Here is a 20,707-nt window from a genome sequence, read left to right as displayed (position 1 = left end):
GCTGCAAGAACATGAACGGTGAACACCCTGCACCGTATGTCTGCGTACTCACGTAAACTTTTGTTACTTCCTACCTATGTAGCGCAATCACGCAGCAGACCTGATGCTTTGTATGTGCCCATACATTGGAATATAGTGTTTGTATATAAGCTGTTAAGTACAGTAACTCTCACTGGGTGACTCGCCGACGGATGTTACTCATCTAACCAAGTGTTGTATGAGACGCCATTAGCTTTTACAGGCCACTCAGCCATGTACAATATGCTTCACAGGAATGCTTCCTGTTTACGAATATATAAGCATAGTGAGCTTTTTTGCACTAGTGCTAAACCTTTTTCTTAACTGTATTTCCGAAGTGACCACATTTGAACTAAAGCCTTGAAACAGAAGAGACTTTGGGTGTGTTCAAACATTACTCTCATTGGGAGCCTCATAATGCATCATTGTCCAATGACAGAATTTGCTGAGATTTTCATTGGCCTCGATCCTTTGTATGATGTGTCTGCATGCCTGTTGCGTGACCAAGATGTGTGAATAGCCAGGTTATGTTAGACTGCCACCCACATTAAACGGTGTTATTTGGTTATAGAAGAGTTGTCGCAAAAGCGGGGGCTGGGGGACGGACGACGGCAGAAGACACGCAACATGATGTGGTTAGAAACAAGTCCCAAGCACAATAGCATTTATTAATTATTTTGATCACAATTGTTTTTCATTTCAAGCAGTGGGGCGAGATTGAAAATGCTGTTCTTGTTTCGGCACATGAGTTAGTGTGTTTTGCGTGCGTGGGGCAGTGTTGACAGATTGGGAAAAATTCCTGCCGAACTGAGTTGGTTATATTTATGGTGTGATTGGTTTGGTGTCTCTTTGATCTGGTAACCCTTGGGTGCAGCACGCTAGTGGCTTATGATCTCCATACTTGAGCGTCGATGGGCCCTCGAGTGCATTAAAACGTTAATAGTATTTATTTCTCTGATGGAGCGGCACTGGGTGGCTCACGGTTGGGGACTGATGACGTACCCAGACTCAAAGATTCCGGCAGAGGGCTTGGGATTCAATGAAAAAGTCAAATGACCCTCGTTGACTTTATCGTGTGATGAGTTGGAATACAAAATGGAAAGTATAGGTCAGAGGAGGAAGTAAGTCCCAAAAAACATGATTCGTTTGTTGTAACGAAAACAAAAATGGGTTTTGTTGTTGTTGTGGTTGAAGTCCAATCTATCAAATTGAGTAAAGTACCCTCGGCTAATAGTGGCACTTTAAATGGAGTAAAGCTAAGAGATTTTGAAGTAAGAAGTCAAAATTTGCTGTAAAGAAAAACAGTAATCGTTCAGAAAATGAATGCGTTAATGAATGAAAAAGAGTTCTTCAAATCCAGGTCGGTCCTTCTGTGTGGAGTTTGCATGTTCTCCTGGGCTTGCGTGGGTTTTCTCTGGGTACTCTAGTTTCCTACCACATTCCACAAACATGCATGGTTGGCTGGTTGGACACTCTAAATTGCTCCTAGGTATGAGTGTGAGTGTGAATGGTTGTCCGTTTGGTTGGCCACCGATTCAAGGTGTCCCCTGCCTCCAGCCCGAAGTCAGCTGGGATAGGCTCCGGCACCCTTGTGAGGATAAACGGTGACAAAAATGAATGAATAAATAAAAACACAATAAGCAAATTGAACTTGAAGGCATTGGAGCTAAAGTCACTTCAAAACAAATGTTTTTGGATGGTCAGTTAAACAAAAAAAACTTTGTGACTTCAGTCTATTGTGATATTTAATATCCAAAATGAAAAAATGTTCATCAAAATTTCAAATTTCACGCTGAAACTCCCATTTGCAAACGTTTACCCTATTTTTTAAAGGTTATTCCAAAAGAATGAACAAAATTCATGACACATAGCTTAGTATGTCAAGCAATGCCATTTAATGAGTCAGTGACCATTTGAAAGGACACTTTTCTCAATTTCGAATATCTGCCACATGGGACACTGTAGTGTTAGTGCTACACGTGCAAAATCACCAGACCCCACCATGTGTGATTTTTTTTTGTCATACCTATTGTTCCCTAAACGGACAAGTAGAGATTATGTGTTTCTGATGAAACATTTCAAGGTTATGACTTGACTTGATTTATAGCTTTAGGAAATGTTCTCCACAGTGGGTTCTAAACTTGGACACATTCACTATATGTCTCAAGCCTGCTGGCTTGATAGGAGAGAAAGTATGAACGGTTAAACCAAGGGAAAACATCTGAAAAGGGGTGTGGAAAGAGTGGACACTTGTAGAAAGAGAGAGAGGGGAGGGCATATAAAGGAAGGACTGCAAAAGACAGATCCTCACAGCTAACGCCCATCTCCCTACCCCTTCACTCACTCACCACATCCAGCACGCGCTCCCATCCCTCTCTCACCATGTGGAGGATGAACAGCATTGCTATATTCCTGGTGCTCTGCACATTGCTATTATCCAGTAAGTTACTTATTATTATAACATGTTGAATTTTTTTTTTTCTGATTGTATTTAAAAAAAAACATTCATTTATTTTTTGTCTGTTTATTTATGTGGTGTTCATCTTAATCTTTGTTGTTTAGAGGGAGATAAGTTGATCCATTTGCACATAATTTAGGGTCACAAATAATACAAACTGGATCCTGTATTTGTAAATGGTAGGAACTGTATGGACCTTGCGGTCCGGTGTACTAGTGCTTTGTGCTTCAGCCTCACAGTTCTGAGGTCAAAGGTTCAATCCCAGGTTGATCCTCACTGTTTGGAGTTTCCATGTTCCCCCTGGGCTTGCGTGGGTTTTCTTTGGGTACCCTGGTTTCCTCCCACATCCCAAAAACATACAGGGTGAACACTAAATTGCCCCTAGGTATGAATGTGAGCGTCCAGTGGTTGTGATTGGTTGGCCACCGATTTAGGGTGTCCCCCCGCCTGGTCCCCGTAGTTGGCTAGGATAGGGTCCAGCACCCCCTGCAATCCTTGTGAGGAAAAGCAGTTCAGAAAAGGAATGAATGAATGCATGGACCCTTAAAATGTTGTGCTTTGTAACACACTTAAGCCCATTCACGCAGACATTTCTCAGTCAAGTGTTGAGAATCCCCAGGGGATGTATAATGTTGGAAAGCTGGAAATAGTAACCTGTTTGAAAAAATTGTGGCAGTTAATGACTTATAGCATAGGTTTAAGAGGTTTGACAACATGTTAAAATAGTGGCTCCAGACACAAAGAGTCTGCTCAAAAGCAGAAAGTCACAGTTGAGAATAATTAGGCTGTGTACCCTGCACTGCCTCTGGGTATGTGTGCATGCATGTGGCATGTGTATGAGAGACCTCCATGTTAATTGCATGGTGATGGCAACACACGGCTTTCGCTTCTTTATCACCCCCAAATTCAAACGTGTCCTTGTTAAGTCCAGGTTTATTGACTTATGTGGAAACATATGGTGTGACCTTAAACAGTACAGCGGAGAGAATAGAAATCGCTCGATTTCAACTTTGACAAAAGAAAAGATCAGGAAATGATTGAACATGCTGCTTATTGTATATAGAATAGCTCCTCAACAAGACATTAGAACATTAGATCCTCAAACATGTCTGCTACCTTATTTTCATCAACATTCCAGTTCACGTTAAGTTTCACCAGCATTCTGTCTTTGCATATCGTTATTCATACTGCATCTGCTTGTTGTTGGTGACGCAAATTTCAGGGGCCAGCTTCAATTCGGCAATGGTGTGATGATCACACAGACTTGAAACATTGTCGACACTTGGTTCACCTAGCAGTGCTGTGTGAATATGCAGAATTGATTCGAAAACACAAGTAAAACTTCTCGTGCCAGCAAAAGTGATAACAGTCAAGAATAAAGACCAGTTAGTGCTTGAGGTCAGGGGCCAGCATAAAATGGAGTGACTTGTTGTTTTTGCTCTTGGCATGGAACTGCTGCGGATCAGGAGGTTTTATTGAATCCCAAAAAAATTTAGAAGCAGTGATGTCATCTACTCCTCAAGGGCAAGGCAGCTGACCGGCCCATTTTGAACACCACTTTGTTGTACTCACTCACATCGCTCAGAGTGAATAAAACCCAAAGGCATTCAATTGGCATAGTTATGCGACTGAAAGTGGAACTATAAGAAAACGCAACAGAGTAGTAGTACCGCATCTGTTCCTATTGTAAATAACGACTGTGACAGGCAAACATGAGAGAAACCTGATGACTTCACTTGACGATTTACAAGCACAACCATGACTGTAACAGATGAACACACAATGAACATACAATTCTTTGTACTTTTGCATCCATACAGGTTTGGTAGCACTACAACGGAAATGACAGACTTATTAGATGATGTCATTCTACCCCCTCCTTTCCTGCTTCATTTTCTTTGGGGGGAAAACCCAATGTGTTCAAAATTGAAGGGGTCGGACTGTTATATCTCCCATTTGCTTGTCATCTTCAATGGCTTTCTCAATGATGAAGTCAAGGCCAGAGTCAGCTGTGATAGTCAGAGTTAAAATCAAACATACTAAAATAATTTATTGGCACGTGGTTTGGGAGTTTCCAAAATGTGCAGTGGATTTGATTCAATCAGCATACTCTTGTCAGCGATAAGTATAGCCTTTGTGTATATCAATGTATATCATGTGACCTTGCAAGTTAGTGCAAAACATGAAGACTCAAATGACACCCAAAAATATAGACTGAAATTATTTATATTTCATTGAAAAATTGCAGCAGTCAAAGTTACATTTTCATGTCTGTAAAACAAAAAAGAAGGATAATACAGTATATTATTTCAAATAAACAGGTTTAGCTTCGACTGATAGCAAAGCTTTCACGGCAGATTTTGAGAAGGATAATTGGGTCCACCTGGTGTCTCTTGGAAATTATATTTAAATCAAAGTGATTGTCGTCAATTTACTTTGGCTAACGTTTTGACAAAAGTCACTGAAAATGATTACAAATACGCCAATTATGTGCTGGCCACTTAGTTGTCAAGTATGCGACCGCAAAGTACTTCCATTTGCCTTTGGGCTGCACATTCGATTTAAGGGTTATATCACAAATCCAGTTTTGTTTCTCGCCCAGTTAAATCTGTAAACTTGAGTATGGGCAGAATATTACCAAATATATTTCTGAGGCCTTCAATGTTTTCCCATTTACTTGTATTCATGTCAGATGCTGAAGGGTGTGGTTCTGTTACATAACCCTTGGCAGATAGAAGTCTTAGGTCAGGACAGGGTGTGGATTCACTCGGGCCCCAAGTTATAGCGTGATATTCAAAGTAATTAAACATGGAGCCTGCATATCGTCAATGTGCCAATTATCCACAGTCGTTGCTTGCGAGCTGAACTCATAAAAAGCCAAAGCCAATAAACCAAATAGCGGCCGCCATCAGTGTCCACACCGTTACCTCATCTGCCAACCTAGTGATGAACTTCTGCGTTATGTTCATGTGACGCCAGTGTTGATCCAAAGAAAACATATTTACAATTGAAAAAAACTTGCTATCACAGCCAACTCAACGATTATTTGGAAAAGGAGGCTGACCCGTATAAGTAAATCATCCAGTGACAACCCTGTGAGAAAGGCCTAATGAATAGCAGACTGTGATACCAGTGAAACTTTCCTGTTCCGATGACTATTCTGTTGAGCCTTATTGTTCTTTGTTCCCCACGCACCCTGCAGCACAACCACATGATTTAAGCAGCGTAAAGAAGAATAGAAACCAAAACAAAATTCTCTGCTCTTTTTTTCTGCTCAACTTTGAGAGGGTAACATTTGATTGGAAGGGCAACACCCAAGCAAATAAAGTTCACCATCATCCACAGTTAATCCAAAACATGGAAGGCTGTTATTCCCGCTTCACATTGTTTAATCCATGTTTTACAACCTGCCATAGTCATCTTTTCAGAGCAAAGATGGTTACATCAGGGGCAAAAACTGCTCTGCATAATCCTGCGAAAGCACACTTAGTGCTTATTAACTGCGCAGAATTGTTTGGTCAAATTACAGCTAAATTACTGAGATTAATAACTGCTGTATAAATGCTCACTGTATGAGCGTCAGATTTGATTTAGAGAGTTTTCTTTGTATTACCTCTGGGGGTCGGTGATCATTGTAACCCCGACCTGATCGCTCAGGGTTTTGAGTCTGTTAGTCTTTTAACAACCTTTAGCCCACCAACCCACTCAATTTCATGTATGAGCAAAAGCTGGAGAGGCGCCGTCGACATGCATCTGCTCCCTCTGACACAGCTGGCGTTTCCACTTTCTCGGCCGCTGACAAAGTGGACAGACTATTTTGGAAACACTGGTTTTGGATTTCACATGCTATGGGATTTTTAATGAGCGAATTAGGGGTTGAATAAAATCACGGGTCGCTCTACTTTCATCCTTCTTGGGGGTTCTCTCTGGTTTTAGATTTTATAATGCGTATTTTGTAGCGACATGAAGAAAAATACAAAAAATGTATGGTTATGATTATCATAAAGAGTGTCTGTTGTGGTATTCTCATATGAAGGGAAAGAGAACCACTTCACTAGGCCACATTCCAAGAAAACAATACAGTACATGCAGTGCTCTTTGAATGGATGACACATACATGCTTTACTGTATTTCCTGGACTATAAGTAACACTTTTTTAATAGTTTGGCTGGGCCTGCAACGTATACTCACATACTCAGGTGCGACGTGTGTGTGTATGTGAACCGCTTATCCTCACAAGGGTCGCGGGGGGTGCTGGAGCCTATCCCAGCTAACTACAGGCACCAGGCAAGGGACACCCTGAATCGGTGGCCAACCAATCGCGGGGTACAAAAAGACGGACAACCATTCACACTCACACTCATACCTAGGGGCAATTTAGAGATCAAACAGTCTACAATGTATGATGTTGGGATGTGGAAGGAAACCAGAGTACCCGGAGAAAACCCAAGCAAGCCCGGAGAGAACATGAAAACTTTACACGGTGAGGACCGACCTGGAACACACTAACCACTTGGCTGCCGGGCCACCTATATCTAAATATAAGTAACAATAAACATCCAAATCCTTTAAACTGTTACTGGCATTAGACATCCAATTTCATTTTCATTATTTGACCCTCACAGTCAAAATACATTGGAAATCTAGCTTCCCCAATTTTTTGACACATCTCATTACAATCACTTGTTTGAGTGAGCGTTATCTGCGGTCCACATTTTGTACCCCTCTACAGGTCAACCCGGGGTGCTGTGACAGACACATCCTGTCCAAGGATGTGCATTGATACATTCCAAAACGTGTTGTTGTTAATTCCTTTCATACCCCCACCAACACCACCCCCTCCGAACAGTCTTATGTTTACTCTTAAAACACCAGGGGTGTGGAATGGGTGGAAATGTCAAATTGTACCACCCTTCTTTGTGGGAACAAAAACAGTTGTCAATACATATACTCAAATGGTGCATTCAAGGACTTTTAAAACCTCGAAATAGAAGAGTCTTAGTTTCCAAGTAGTCAGTAATTTCTTTCATCAGTACATATAATAATAATAATAATAATAATTGATTTTGATGACAAGTGTTCAACCCTCATTTCATCTCTAGGAAAGTGACAGTTTTTTGTTTTCCTTACTTATTACGATGACCCAAAAAGGCTTTGGCAGAAATAGTGGAACTGTCCATTCCCATTGATTTTTAGTGTTCACTTGCACATCAGGCAACCAAAACCACTTGCAAAAAAAATTGTTAGGGTCTCAGGATTCTCATGTTGTGGTCTAACATACTGTCCTTCTGACTTTCAACCAGTTAGAAAACCAGCAGCTTTATTTGAAAGGGAAGTTAAAAAAAAAAACATGTTGTGGCTGCAACTTCAATAACAGGCTTCTTTCTGATTTAGCCACTTTGTTTTCTGACTTACTGATCCTTTAAAAGAGTTTGTGGAGATGTCATTTTAGGCACTTGTTTTGCACTTTTTGATGATTGGATACTCCAAGTAAACAATATAAAAAGCTGACCAACTCAACCTTGACGGACGGTTATGTGTAATTGATCCCTCACTTTTGGGTCTTCTCTGGACATCTGGAAGCAACACGGGTGTGGCTCCAAAAAGAGAGCCAGGGCGTTGTCTCTATATTGTCTGGGTGGAGGTCAAATTAAAAAAAAATCCTCTTGAAGGCTGCTGATGCTTTCCATTTGTGCATTAGCTTTCAACTCATTGTTGCCTTTTTTCTCCTCTTCAAGTGTCCAAGAGTGTCTCACTGATGCTGTTTAAATCTAAAGAAGTTGTGGCAGCAATTGTTTTGGGTGGAATTTCCACGATTTATATCGAAAAAATAATAGGAATTCAGGTGTTACTCGCCTAATGCTGTGAAGGATGCAATCCGTTTATATATAGTTTCGCATTGCTATACAGTACACTGTTGTGAGTTAAAAACAGCATCCCTATTTTCTTTAAAGAGATTTTTAATTACTAGTCAGAAATATGGGATTTTAAGTGCTCATATGGGACCAAAGGGTATCGAGAAACTTGACAGTTTCATGACTGACTCAGAGCCCACACACAAGCCAGCATTGTTTAGTCCTGTTTCACTGAACCCTATAGAGTTTATCCCACTGCCACACACCATTTGGATTAGTTACTGTGTCAAACATCGGTACTACAACAAATGTACCATCACTCAATTGATTGTTTTAGGAGAAAGGTTGGCTTTATAGGCTAGACAAAAAAAGGCATCAGCATGGAAAATTCCACATGCCATCATGAGTCGACATAATGCATATACCATATATTGCTTTCTTCTACTTTCGGACAGTGGCATGCCACATCAAAAAAAAAAAAAAAAGAAATACCAGGCTCGGAAACTTCAAGAAGTACAGACAGGAAATCCGCTCCACGAGCCACTAGTGAGAAAAGTATGTTTAATCTGCCTCACATAGTCTTAGTCCCGTTGAACCCATTTACTGCCAATAAAAGCGACAGACGTCCATTTTATTTTTACTATAAGGTTAGCAACAATTTGCAGCCAGCCTATCCCAGTTTATTGCAGTCATTGAGTTATTTCATTCAATAACTTTAAAGCAGGTACAACAGTAGTAAGATTATTGACCATTTTTACGTCTTAGTTTTTGTGTTGTAATGGATAATATGCCAAACTTAGTGTAGTCAACCTAAAAACAGTTCATAAATACAGCAACTCTGGCTCGTCTATCACCTTCAATAGCAGACAAACTCATTTTTATTAGGGTAGGGATGGCCACTGGTATTAATTTGTTACATATTCAGTAAAGTGCTTTAAATCAAACGATTTAATGAAGGTGATGACTCCATTGAGTGGTTGTTGTGAATAAACATCTAATTTCCTCATATTATTGGTCTATTAAACCGCTCTGCTCATTAAGATTGGCATTAAAAATGGATGGATGGAACCTGCGAGGTAAGACATTTTACCCACACAAGTTCCTATTTTTACATTGCCCAAACAAGGAACTGGTAGTCAGAGACAGTGACCTTTTGAATTTGTGACCATGGTTTATTTGCACATGTTCAGAAACAATTGGTCTCCTTTGTTGTATGTCTTCTAATTAGTTGGAAAACACACAGGTCTTCAGTTTTAGTTTACCCAGCAAAGCTGTTTAAACTATCACCCAGCAAACATTCCAGTGTTTACTGACATGGCATTGTCTCTGCGCTTGTGGTTTGCAAGTATTATATACTATTAGTAAAATAGATTTTTAAAGCTGCTTATTTTCATCTAAATTTGCAGATGATGTGGTGGGCCAAGAGGATGCAGATGCAGGAGCAAGCGATCCGGAAACAAATGACAGTAACGGTATGTGTCCGGATGTGATGATCATAAAATCTGGGTTAAGAACAATGATGACGTGTGTCAAGTCAAACCATTTCATAATACAGTGGTACCTCCACTTACAAGCTTCCACAACTTTCGTTTGGTTTCGAACCTTACGTTTAGTAGAGCAGTACTTTATATGTAAATTCTCTCATTCTTTCCACGGTCCTAAAAAAGAAACTAAACCCTTTAAAAATTATCAAAGTGTCAATTTTGTATGAAAGATGTGAGAAACACACAAAAATGAGAGATGTAATGATTAATGTATAAAAATAACAAACAGCTCGTCTCATTTTCTGAACCGCTTTATCCTCATTAGGGTCGTGGGGGGTCCTGGAGCCTATCCCAGCTGACTTCGGGCCAGAGGCGGGAGACACCCTGAACTGGTGGCTAGCCAATCGCAGGGCACAAGGAGACAAACAACCATTCACACTTACACCGATACCTAGGGGCAATTTAGAGTGTCCAATCAGCCTACCATGCATGTCTTTGGAATGTGGGAGGAAACCGGAGTACCCGGAGAAAACCCAAGCAAGCCTGGGGAGAACATGCAAACTCGACACAGGTGGACTGACCTGGATTTGAACCGAGGACTGTGAGGGCCGAAATATACACATAGCACAGGAACACATTCACATAAATGCACATCTAAACAACTTAAAATTATGAATTCACAACAACTTTGTATTAAAATGAACTCCTAAGAAATAACAGTCTCCCCATCTCGTCGCTTAGTACAGGGAGGCCATGCCAAGGAGTCATCGCTTTTAATGCTTCCTTCTGCTTCAATTGTGTAGCGATGCTAGTAAGTGGATTACGGCCAGCCTGTATTCCCTCGCAATAGTCAAATGCATACCACTTTCTTATCTTACGTTGTTTACCGATGGATAACAGGGCCAGCTAATTGATTTCATTTGCCACAATAATCTTAAATAAAGAACTCTGTGATGACAAACGGCGGTCAGCAGAGTTGTTGTTGTTGTTGTGGGGCTCCAACGGGAAGTGTCAACCAAAAGTGCAATGGTATCGCGATGGATACACGAAATGTATTTTATTAACTTGGATCTTATTTTTGTAAATTGAAACAGTCATTTGCATATCAAAGTCTTCCATAACCTGAAAATTCCGTATTTTTTTCTGTTGGTATTCAACTGATCATGTTTCAGTGCCATTGAACCTTCACCGTCAATAGCAGTTTGTTGCGGATGTGAATTCTCTAACAGTGCAGAAGTGCCTAAAAGAGCCAGAAAATTACTTGAGGTGAACGGTATATAAGCAGCATAACATAAATGGAAAGGGGCTTTTGCTTGGCTTAACTCTTTGGCTGCCTTTGATGGTGATTGACGAACAATCTCTTCTAAATAGGAGCTGAAAAATGAGTTTTTTCATTGACCACACAGTAACTGTGACGTACTATCACTAGTACATAGTACTAACTATCTAAAAAAAATTCATCAACAACATTCACATTGTTGTAACTGCATGAATGTTATTAAATAAAATAATTTATTGGCTGCCATTCAAAAAGACGTTGCTGTAATGATTGCTGTCAGTCGGTCCAATCAAAATTGATTTGACGTCCATCTCTGAAACATGATCATTCATTGCTAGCATCATAGTTGAAATGAATTAGACATTTGTTGCTTTCAATGACAGTAACTGAGTTAATCTTTTTCATCCATGTCTCTCTCAGTCACCCCTCCTGTAATGGACTCAGCCCAGCCAGGAATCACAATTGCTCCGGATTTCGCTGTCTTTTCACAGAACCCACCTGCTGTAAACACCACTCTCTTAGTTTACAGTTCCCCCAGTCCTGACAACCAGGAAGGCGGGGCCTCGGGTACCACAGCTGGCCCCAGTTCTTCCATTGATGTGATTGTTAATACGTTAGATTTTATCGACGTCCTTGAGAAAAAGGTGAGAAAATTTCGCAAAAGGTGTGTTTGTTATTTTTGGAGACTACGTAAAAGCACTGCAATTGATGTCATTTTCTGTCTTCACAGCCCGTAGTGCAGTGTGTCGGGAAGGAGGAGATTGAAGAGAGCAAAGCTGTCAAGGCTGTGGTCACTACAAATGACTGTGTGGGTACCCGACACTCATCATTTTTACAAAGTGTCTTTATGACGCTTGCAATTAGTATAATCAAAAGATAATGTTTTGACGTCTTGTTAAATAGTCCAACATTGTTGTCAAGAACTGAAATTATTCATATCCCAAACGCATGAATTAAAAAGTGCTGCCCATTAATTCCCGGATATCCACGATATCCAACACTGGAGCAGACCTAGAGAGGAAAAATATACCCACAGAGATGTGAGATTATAGAAAATACATCTCATCTCATCTGATTTTATCCTCATTAGGTTCACGGGGGGTGCTGGAGCCTATCCCAGCTGACTTCGGGCAGAGGCGGGGCACACCTTGAATCGGTGGCCAGCCGATCACAGGGTACAAGGAGACGGACAACCATTGACACTCACACCCATACCTAGGGGCAATTTAGAGTGTCCAATCAGCCTACCATGCATGTTTTTGGAATGTGGGAGGAAACCGGAGTACCCGGAGGAAACCCACGCAGGCCCGGGAAGAACATGCAAACTCCACGGCTGGCCACCGATTAAGGGTGACCCCCTCCTCTGGCCTGAAGTCAGCTGGGATAGGCTCCAGCACACCATGACCGGACGTTTGGTGGCTGGACGTTTGGTCGCCGGACGTTTGGCCGCCCGGACGTTTGGCCGCCCGGACGTTTGGTCGCCTGGGTGAATATAATTTTGAGAACTGGTTTCAACAGTAGAAATTTAGATATTAAACTCTCTCTCTCTCATGAATATAATTTTGAGAGCTGGTTTCAACAGTAAACTCTCTGTCATGTTGTCAAACGTCCGGCGACCAAACGTCCGGCGACCAAACGTCCGGCGACCAAACGTCCGGCGACCAAATGTCCGGCGACCAAACGTCCGAGTACCCCAACACACCCTGTCACCCAAGTGGGGATAAAACAGTTCACAAAAAAAGATTTTCACCAGGTTGTGTGCCTTCAGATTTTTGCAATGCAAAAACTGTGCTGCAACTCTAAAATGGCTGGGAAACACTTGACTAGGGTGCACTTGGCACAATTCAATCTCGACACTGTATTGCTTTTGCGTGAAAGAAAAATCCCAAGTCTTGTTAAAGTGTGTAAGGATAATGGTGACAACCAATTTTGACTAGAGTCATTATTTTGGCTCATGTGATGTTGAGTCATAAAAGACTGCACAATACAGAGCTATCCAGAACGAATGGCAGTTTTGTAATGTGATATTTCGGTCCAGGTGCATAGACTTGAACTCTCAACCTCCATTTGGTTGTTTTACTGTAACATTTACGAGGACCATCTGAAGAAGTCATCTGCTACACTCAATTGAAAGCTAAACATCAGCTGCTAAAAATGTTTTGCTTCTGTAGCTTGCAATAAAACAAGAGCATAAGAATGACTTTATTTCAGCAATGATGCTCTGACTCTGGTAAGCCATCATCTATGTCCATAATGTATTACATCAGTCACTAGTGGAGCTTGTTGAACTGCAAATTCTTCATTAGTCGTGAGTCCAGCTCACTGCATGAGACGCGCCACATGTAACACAGACAGATGGAGAAAAGAATGGTGTCCATGGGAGTGATTGTGTATCAAAAATTCATCCCTCCTGCGTATTTTCCCTCACCGCCTTGAAAAATCTGGATCGTGCAGCTGCACGCCAATTCATCGTTATTCGAGGTTTGCTCAAAAGCGTCTCACGGGACTGAAGAGAGACGCCTGGTTCACATTATTGAAAATCAAGAGTGATCCCAAGTCAGAAAGTTGTCTGTGCAATGAGGTGATATCATCATTCGGTATTTGGAGGAGCAAAGTATTCCATACAGCTGTGGTCTGCTCCTATGACGCACATAAAGCCTTCGTGCTCCGGGTACATTCCGGAAATCACATTTGTTTTTTGACGGAAAAACCCTACCCTGAGCAGCAACTGCAAATATTTTTAAAATATGATTTGGGTGACTCAAGGGGTGAAGTAATAAAATGTTCACTGTCAAACAATGGAATGTTAGACTCAATCATTGAATGAATACCTGTTGATCTTTAATCAATATGTAAGGCAGAAATGAATGTAACTGTATTCATTCATTTTCAGGAGACCATCAAAAAAATTATTGAAGAGAGCGGCATACGCTGTTTTACTGAGAACTGCGATATCAAAGTCTTTCAGGAGGGACAAAGCCTGCAGATGATCTCGAAAGATGGTATTAATGAGATGCCTACCTATATAAACAATTTCCTATATTTATTTTTATTATTTTTTGTCAATCTAACAAGTAAAATATGTTTCCCTCCTCATGTGCAGTTAAACCAAATGTTGTGCTTGAAGCTCTCAAGGGGGAATTGAAAGAGAAGGTAAGCGAATGCAAGATGATGAATGACATTAAAATCCAAGTCCTTATATAACATATTTATGAGATCCAATTGGTTTAACTTTTTGGACATTTTCTTAACTTTTCAAAATCAGTTTGATTTTAGGCTGTATTAGTTGCTAAATCTTTTTTTTTTTTGCATTTTCCCAAAAACTAAAAATGCAGCGATAAGATCAGTTCAGTCGAAAAACAATACAATTAAGTTACAATGGCATTTGTGTGCGTTGTAGTAGGCAGTGTTGTCACGCTTGCAGTTTTGAACTGATTTTCTTTGACTATGACTACTGAAAATGTCTGCTTAGCAATATTCACTTCTGCATTTGCAGTTGGGAGTGACCAAAGTGGAGGAGCCGTCGTCTTCGTCATCGGGCCGCTCTGTCTTTGTGGGGATCCTGATCTCCGGTCTGCTAGTTGCAGCCGCCATTGTTGCTGCATACTGCAAATGCCAGCGCCGACCTCACAGTAAAGGAGTGAAACTGGTGAGAAGTTTGCCATTTTCTAGTTTGCCAGACAAGATTGTTTTGTTTTTTTTCAAATCTACAAGAAATCCCATGATGTTTGGGAAATTCTTGTAAAATTCATTTTAAAAAAATAAGACAATATGTCACGTTTTGAATAGTGGTTGTGGTGCAGAGCGAGTGGAGAGAGGTGGATCCAAGCACAGGGAAACAGTTGGACTTGGTGTTCTTTTTTAAACATATACTTATTTAAAAAAAAACTTTTACCCAAAAACGAGGGAAAATTAACAAAGTACATAACAACTAAAAGTTGAAAACTAAACTTTCTTGGGGAAACAAGAGGGCACGAGGAGATCTAAAACCCCAAAAGAACTCAAACCTCAGACATTAGATGTACAAGGCTGTGAACATTTATGTTCATGTGATTTCTCAGTTTTTAAAAATGTTTAATTGACCCCCCAAAAATGTATGGCTTTTTTCCCGCTCATTGTCATCATGGAGTGTTGTGAGTAGAATTTGGCGGGTAAAAAAATCTATGTGTTCCACTTTAACATGTGGTAAAAGTGAAAGACCCTGAATACTTTCCAGGTCCACTGTAATTCATTTTAGTGTACTGTCACCTGTTGAGTTAGTGTTCAGGGTGTAACCAGATGATCCAAAAAGACTGACTAAAAGAAGTATTTAAATGAAAATAAAACAGAATCATCAGGTTATTGAAAACCTTTTGAACCTTGCGTTGTAGTTCAATGTGAGTTATGAACAAAGTCATTAGGAATTGTTTTGTCATCTTAATGCCCAATCACTAACTTAGGTGACATGTCAAATTGAAGGCAAAGGAAGAAATAAAATGACAAAACTAGAGGTTCATTACTCTTCCATTTTTTTAAAATTTTGCCTATAAATATTCTCATTCTTTCAGGATTTTTTTATTCTCAGGATATTGAAGTGAACACAGTTGGGCTTTCAAATTTCATTTCAAACATTCCAAAATATTTTAAAAATGTTGCTTATTTCAATTGCGGGTTCATTTAAAAAACGCCTGTCCTTGATTTTAATGCAGGAATAAAAAATATCTTCATTGGAAAAGTATGATAGAAGGATGAGAGATTCATTTTGCACCCACCCAAGAAACATAAAAATGACAATGACGCAATACAAACAGTGACAAATGGTCTGTGTTTATGTGACCAGTCAGTTTGATGAGAGTTGATATTAAAAACATTTGTTCATAATATTTTTGGATTGTCAATTATCTAATTATTTTTCATTCCTGAAGGCAAAAAAAAAACTATTTTCATAGAGTGAGCATACATATAATATTAATATAAGTTTATTCATTAAGATAATTCCATCTGTGGTCCAATTGGTTTGAGGCTGAACATTCTGTCATATCTTCCTGGGGGGAAAAGATTTATTTGAAGATGAACCATTTATTAAACATAACATTTAAAAAAATGCTGTTGACAGTACTTCATGTCACGTGCATTTCATGCGGAATGTCCATCAAAACAACAACAGCTTTCTTTCTTACCAGTACTAATTTGATGTTTCATGGCATGTTCCTAAGTGATAATAATGCTCTTTGTCTGAACTAGTCAGTACAAAACATAAGCATCATTCACACTTCTGTATTTTCCATCGGATGTTTCTGACATGTTTACTCTTCACTTTCAGGCAGAGGAAGGTTATCCAGTGGATCAGCAGAACCAGGGAAACACCCTTGTGTCCGTAGCTCCACTTATCCCCCAGACAGAAACCGAAGAGAAACCTACTGTGAACGGGGAATCTCCTGAAGCTGCCAAGACTGAGTCTCCTCCCACTAACGGCCACTCCGCCACTAAGACTGCAGACACTGAGCTGTGAACCCCCTTAGACCCACCCAAGCACACCCATCCACACACTCACACAAACCGACAAACCCACCATCTCACCTCAGACCCACTTACATAGTCATCAGGAACAACGGCACAGCTATGGCCGCCCTCATTCCCTTCTCTTCCTTGTTCCGCAATAAGCGTCAGCAAAAGTAGTCGGATAATGAATAAAATGGGAATGGCGGATGTTAACGATGACTCAGTTTCTGACTTATTGACGGAACTCGATTCTGAGATGGGAGTTGTGTGCTTTTGGGTGGGGTGAAAATGTATTGTAGCATGACTCACCCATGACCGAGTCCCACGAGAGCTGTAGTGGCTTTTTTTCAGCTGATACCCATCAGCCTGCGTGTCATCAAGCTTTTTCTGATAACTGAATATATGCATGACTTCATGCTATCTTTTTTTCCCCTACTCTAATGTAAATGTGTACAAAAGTTTTTGCCATTACAAGGAAGCTAAAGTTCAAGATGATCATATTCACGTGCCTTGAGAAGGTAAAGTCGCAGATAACAGCAATCGACATCTATCTCGGCAAAGCTAACCATCAGTGTTATTTCCTCTTCATTATATACTGTACTATGTATGCTATTTTATATCAGTATTCTATTGAACAGTGTGGTGTCCTTGTTGTCTTGTTTTGTGTATTATTATCACATCTGTTCTTTTGCTATGATGTGCCTGGGTTTTTCCACTTGAAAGATTTTTGGACAACATGAACTCTGGGGCACATTTACAAAGCAAACAAAGTACATGGTGATGCATTTTTTTAATTTTAGTTGCAAGAGATTCAACACAGAAGAAAACTACTGTTTAAATGTTAAACTGGAATCCGGATTCAATTTTGTATCATGTTATTACTCACATTCCACTGTGACTGTTTTGTTTTACTCGCAGCCAGCCATTCTGAATTGCCTTATAAGATCAAAAGATTCAAATAAAATTCTTTTTTACGATCTCCTTGATTTGTTTTGTTTATGTGTGAAGCCGCGTTGCTAATTGAAGCTTCTCCCTTGTTTTATGTTTCAGCTTCAATGGCTGTTGAGATTTGAACAAATCTAGCTGATACCGTGATGAAAAGTTGTTAACTGTCAGTGCTGTTGACAATGATACATGCCTGCAAGTTGTGGCTCTTAATCAGCATTTGACCCATTAGTCCTTGACCTGGGAATTGAAATTATTTTGTGACAATTAGATAGCCAGTCCATTTTAACCAAATGCCAATGAGTTCATCGCTTTCAAACGATTGGCAGCTCAGTAAACATACGTACACATGCACGTATACACACACACAAGTTAACGGTACTCGGCGAACTTTTGGTGGCCGGACTTTTGGTCGCCGGACGTTTGGTCGCCCGGAAGGTATTGATAATTACCATTTAAAATTGTTGCTCAAATTCCCTAAATACAAACTGTGAATTATTATTTAGTCATAATTAATGCCCTATTAATTATTAGGCTAAAGAAAAGCTCCAAATTCCCCGTACTTTTATTGTGTTTTGTTGGAGAACTTGTTAAGACCCTGACTGACGTTCCTTCCTAAGGGGACAACTCATGTACATACAAACTCTTATACACTCACACGTCCGCTCAGTGAAACTGCTCAGGGCCATTGTTGGCTTTTATTGATGCGTAGAACGTGTTGTTTTACCTTGTTTTGTCGCCGGACATTTGGTCGCTGGACTTTTGGTCGCCGGACGTTTGGTCGCCGGACGTTTGGTTGCCGGACTTTTGGTCGCCGGACGTTTGGTCGCCGGATGTTTGGTTGCCAGTTGTTTGGGTCCGGGCGACCAAACGTCCGTGACCAAACGTCCAGCGACCAAAAGTCCGGCGACCAAACGGCCGGTCACGCAAGTTAACAACTTAAAATTATGCTACACACTCAGTCAAGAAAGTCAAGAATCAACGCTGTGACGAAAGAGGGTTGAAGACACACTAAGCAACTCTACCACGACAAAAGAAATGATATAGGTATTTCATATTTCGTTTGATATTTCTTAACTGTTTTTTGTATCTTGGAACAAAAGTTTTCCCATCATAGCTATTCATAACATTTTGTATGTAGATGCATTCATTAGTTGAGGTAACACTACGTTGACCACTTGGAGTGAATTAAATGACCATTTCTTAACAACTTAACCATTAACACAAACATGTGTCAGGCACATTCTTACATCAGTTCTTTAACATGCTTGCAATTTACAGTCCCAAAGCCTGTAGCCTTACCAGCAAGCTTGTATAAGTGATGACGTCGCTCGACAGATATTTGTTTAGGCGGGACACCAGCTGTATTTTCTTCCATACACCTCAGTCCTTAATTTCCCTCTTTTTCAACTTGTTCGCGGGCATGTTTGCTGCCTCCTCTCACAGCTAACCTGTTTACCGCATGTCCTTAGCGGCTTTCAAGTCAGCCCATTTTAGCATGGACCGCTTCAAGCACCAGAACGAGAAGCACGTTCACATGAATGCAATATGTGTCTCCAGTTTGCATCTGTTTTTACATGGGTTAACTTTAAAAACTGCAAATCCATGTAACCATGAATGAATGTCGGGCGATCGTATGTGACCTTGAGCTGTGCAAGATGAGATCATCTTATGCTAACTCCACCCATGTCAGTGATCGTGTCTCATCCCACTGGCTCGACTGCTCATATTTGAGACATTACTCTCTAATGGAACCTCTTTGTCAGTCCAATGGAAGAAGAATATTTTCCTATAAGTGGAGCCACGCAAAACTCAAGACTACCATTAACAAGTGTCAAAAAATGAGCAAATTAATGAATTCTAAGGATTTCACTTATTTATCACTTTGGGCAACTGCGATGCCAACAGGTTGCAGTTGATTACACAGGTGTAAAAAACTGAAGACGCCCCCTGTAGTATAATTTTGCCAACCACAGAGCCAGGCAAGCCGCTGCTTTTCACCCTCTATGCACAATGACAAAATTTCACTGGCCTTCCCCCTTCGGACAATTAAGTTTGACACCTGTCATCACAGCCGGTACATTATGGCTTTTAGTTTTGGAGTGCCGTTCCAGAATTTTCAGTGGTCCCATCTGACCACTACTATGAAAAACATATTGGCTGCATTTGAATGCTGCAGATGAACCAGAGTGTAGAAAAGATGCACTTACATTTGAAAGATAAAAATAATTGATTAAAACTATCAGAGGAACCCAACAAGCATGGTGACTTCATGTTTTGATTTGAAGCCTCTAGAACTGCACTCTTATAAAAATAGGCAGAATTGTAACATTCTCAGTTTTAGATCGATGAATACCGAGGATTCATTGGCTATCTGTGACTCTTCCAAGCTTTCTGTTGAAACTAGCTCAATTCTCCTTCTGTTTGTATACCCTTGGAAAAGAAGATACTGTTGATCAATTAGGTAATCTTGTCTTAGTTTCATGATATGTACAAAAAAAACTTTGTTCATTCATTCATTCCTTTTCGTACCACTTATTCTCAATGGTTGTGGGGGGTACTGGAACCAATCCCAGCTTACTCCGGGCAAAAGGCGGACAAAAGCCAAAAGGGTGGCCAGCCACTTGTAGGGTACACATTGAGACAGACCATTCACACTCACAATCACACCGCCACCGAGTCGGAATCGAACCCACACTGCACTTACTGAAGTCAGGGAAAAGAAACACTGCATCATGGGGTGGCATAAAAAACTTGTAGAGGGTTAGATTAAGTTCACTTGCATTTTGGGTTCATCATATTTCAGACAAAAGTTGTATAAATAAAAGACAAATAACACAAAAAACATACAAATATGACCTCTACTACAGTTTTCCAGCAATGTCACAAAAGTCCCAGACTCCACCTCTCCATTCCTCAGGCATAACACATGTGGAGTGGAATGTGTGGTTATCAAGAAAACTCAGCTGTTTTTTTTTTTGTCTTTTATTTTTTGGTGTGTCCTGCCCCTCCCCTCAGCGTAGTATCAGTTGCCAAATACGTCATGTTATATCGGTGTCGGCCAAAACAACGCCCCTTCTTAAGTCATCTATGTGAAGATACCATTCGGGAACTCTGGGGTTGGAGCATGTTCCCAAGTTCAAAGGTGTGGTCTGTCTGTTTAAGCCTTTCTTGCATGATTTTATTT

At 40.4% G+C, this 20,707-nt stretch overlaps 1 protein-coding gene across 1 annotated transcript; it reads left to right on the top strand.

Moving 5' to 3' along the window:
• Positions 1–2,341: 2,341 nt before the first annotated feature.
• LOC144071752 (uncharacterized) lies at positions 2,342–17,552 on the top strand. Its single transcript, XM_077597137.1, has 8 exons — positions 2,342–2,458; positions 9,738–9,803; positions 11,515–11,738; positions 11,825–11,902; positions 13,988–14,096; positions 14,198–14,247; positions 14,591–14,743; positions 16,397–17,552. The coding sequence occupies exons 1-8, from the start codon at positions 2,401–2,403 to the stop codon at positions 16,583–16,585; spliced, it is 927 nt and encodes a 308-aa protein (XP_077453263.1). The 5' UTR covers positions 2,342–2,400; the 3' UTR covers positions 16,586–17,552.
• The last annotated feature ends 3,155 nt before the right edge of the window (positions 17,553–20,707 follow it).

The sequence above is a fragment of the Stigmatopora argus genome, chromosome 1 (genome assembly GCF_051989625.1).
Source record: "Stigmatopora argus isolate UIUO_Sarg chromosome 1, RoL_Sarg_1.0, whole genome shotgun sequence".
Classification (NCBI taxonomy): Eukaryota; Metazoa; Chordata; class Actinopteri; order Syngnathiformes; family Syngnathidae; genus Stigmatopora; species Stigmatopora argus.
Note: the sequence above shows the minus strand (reverse complement) of the source record. Positions and strands in the feature narration are given on the sequence as shown.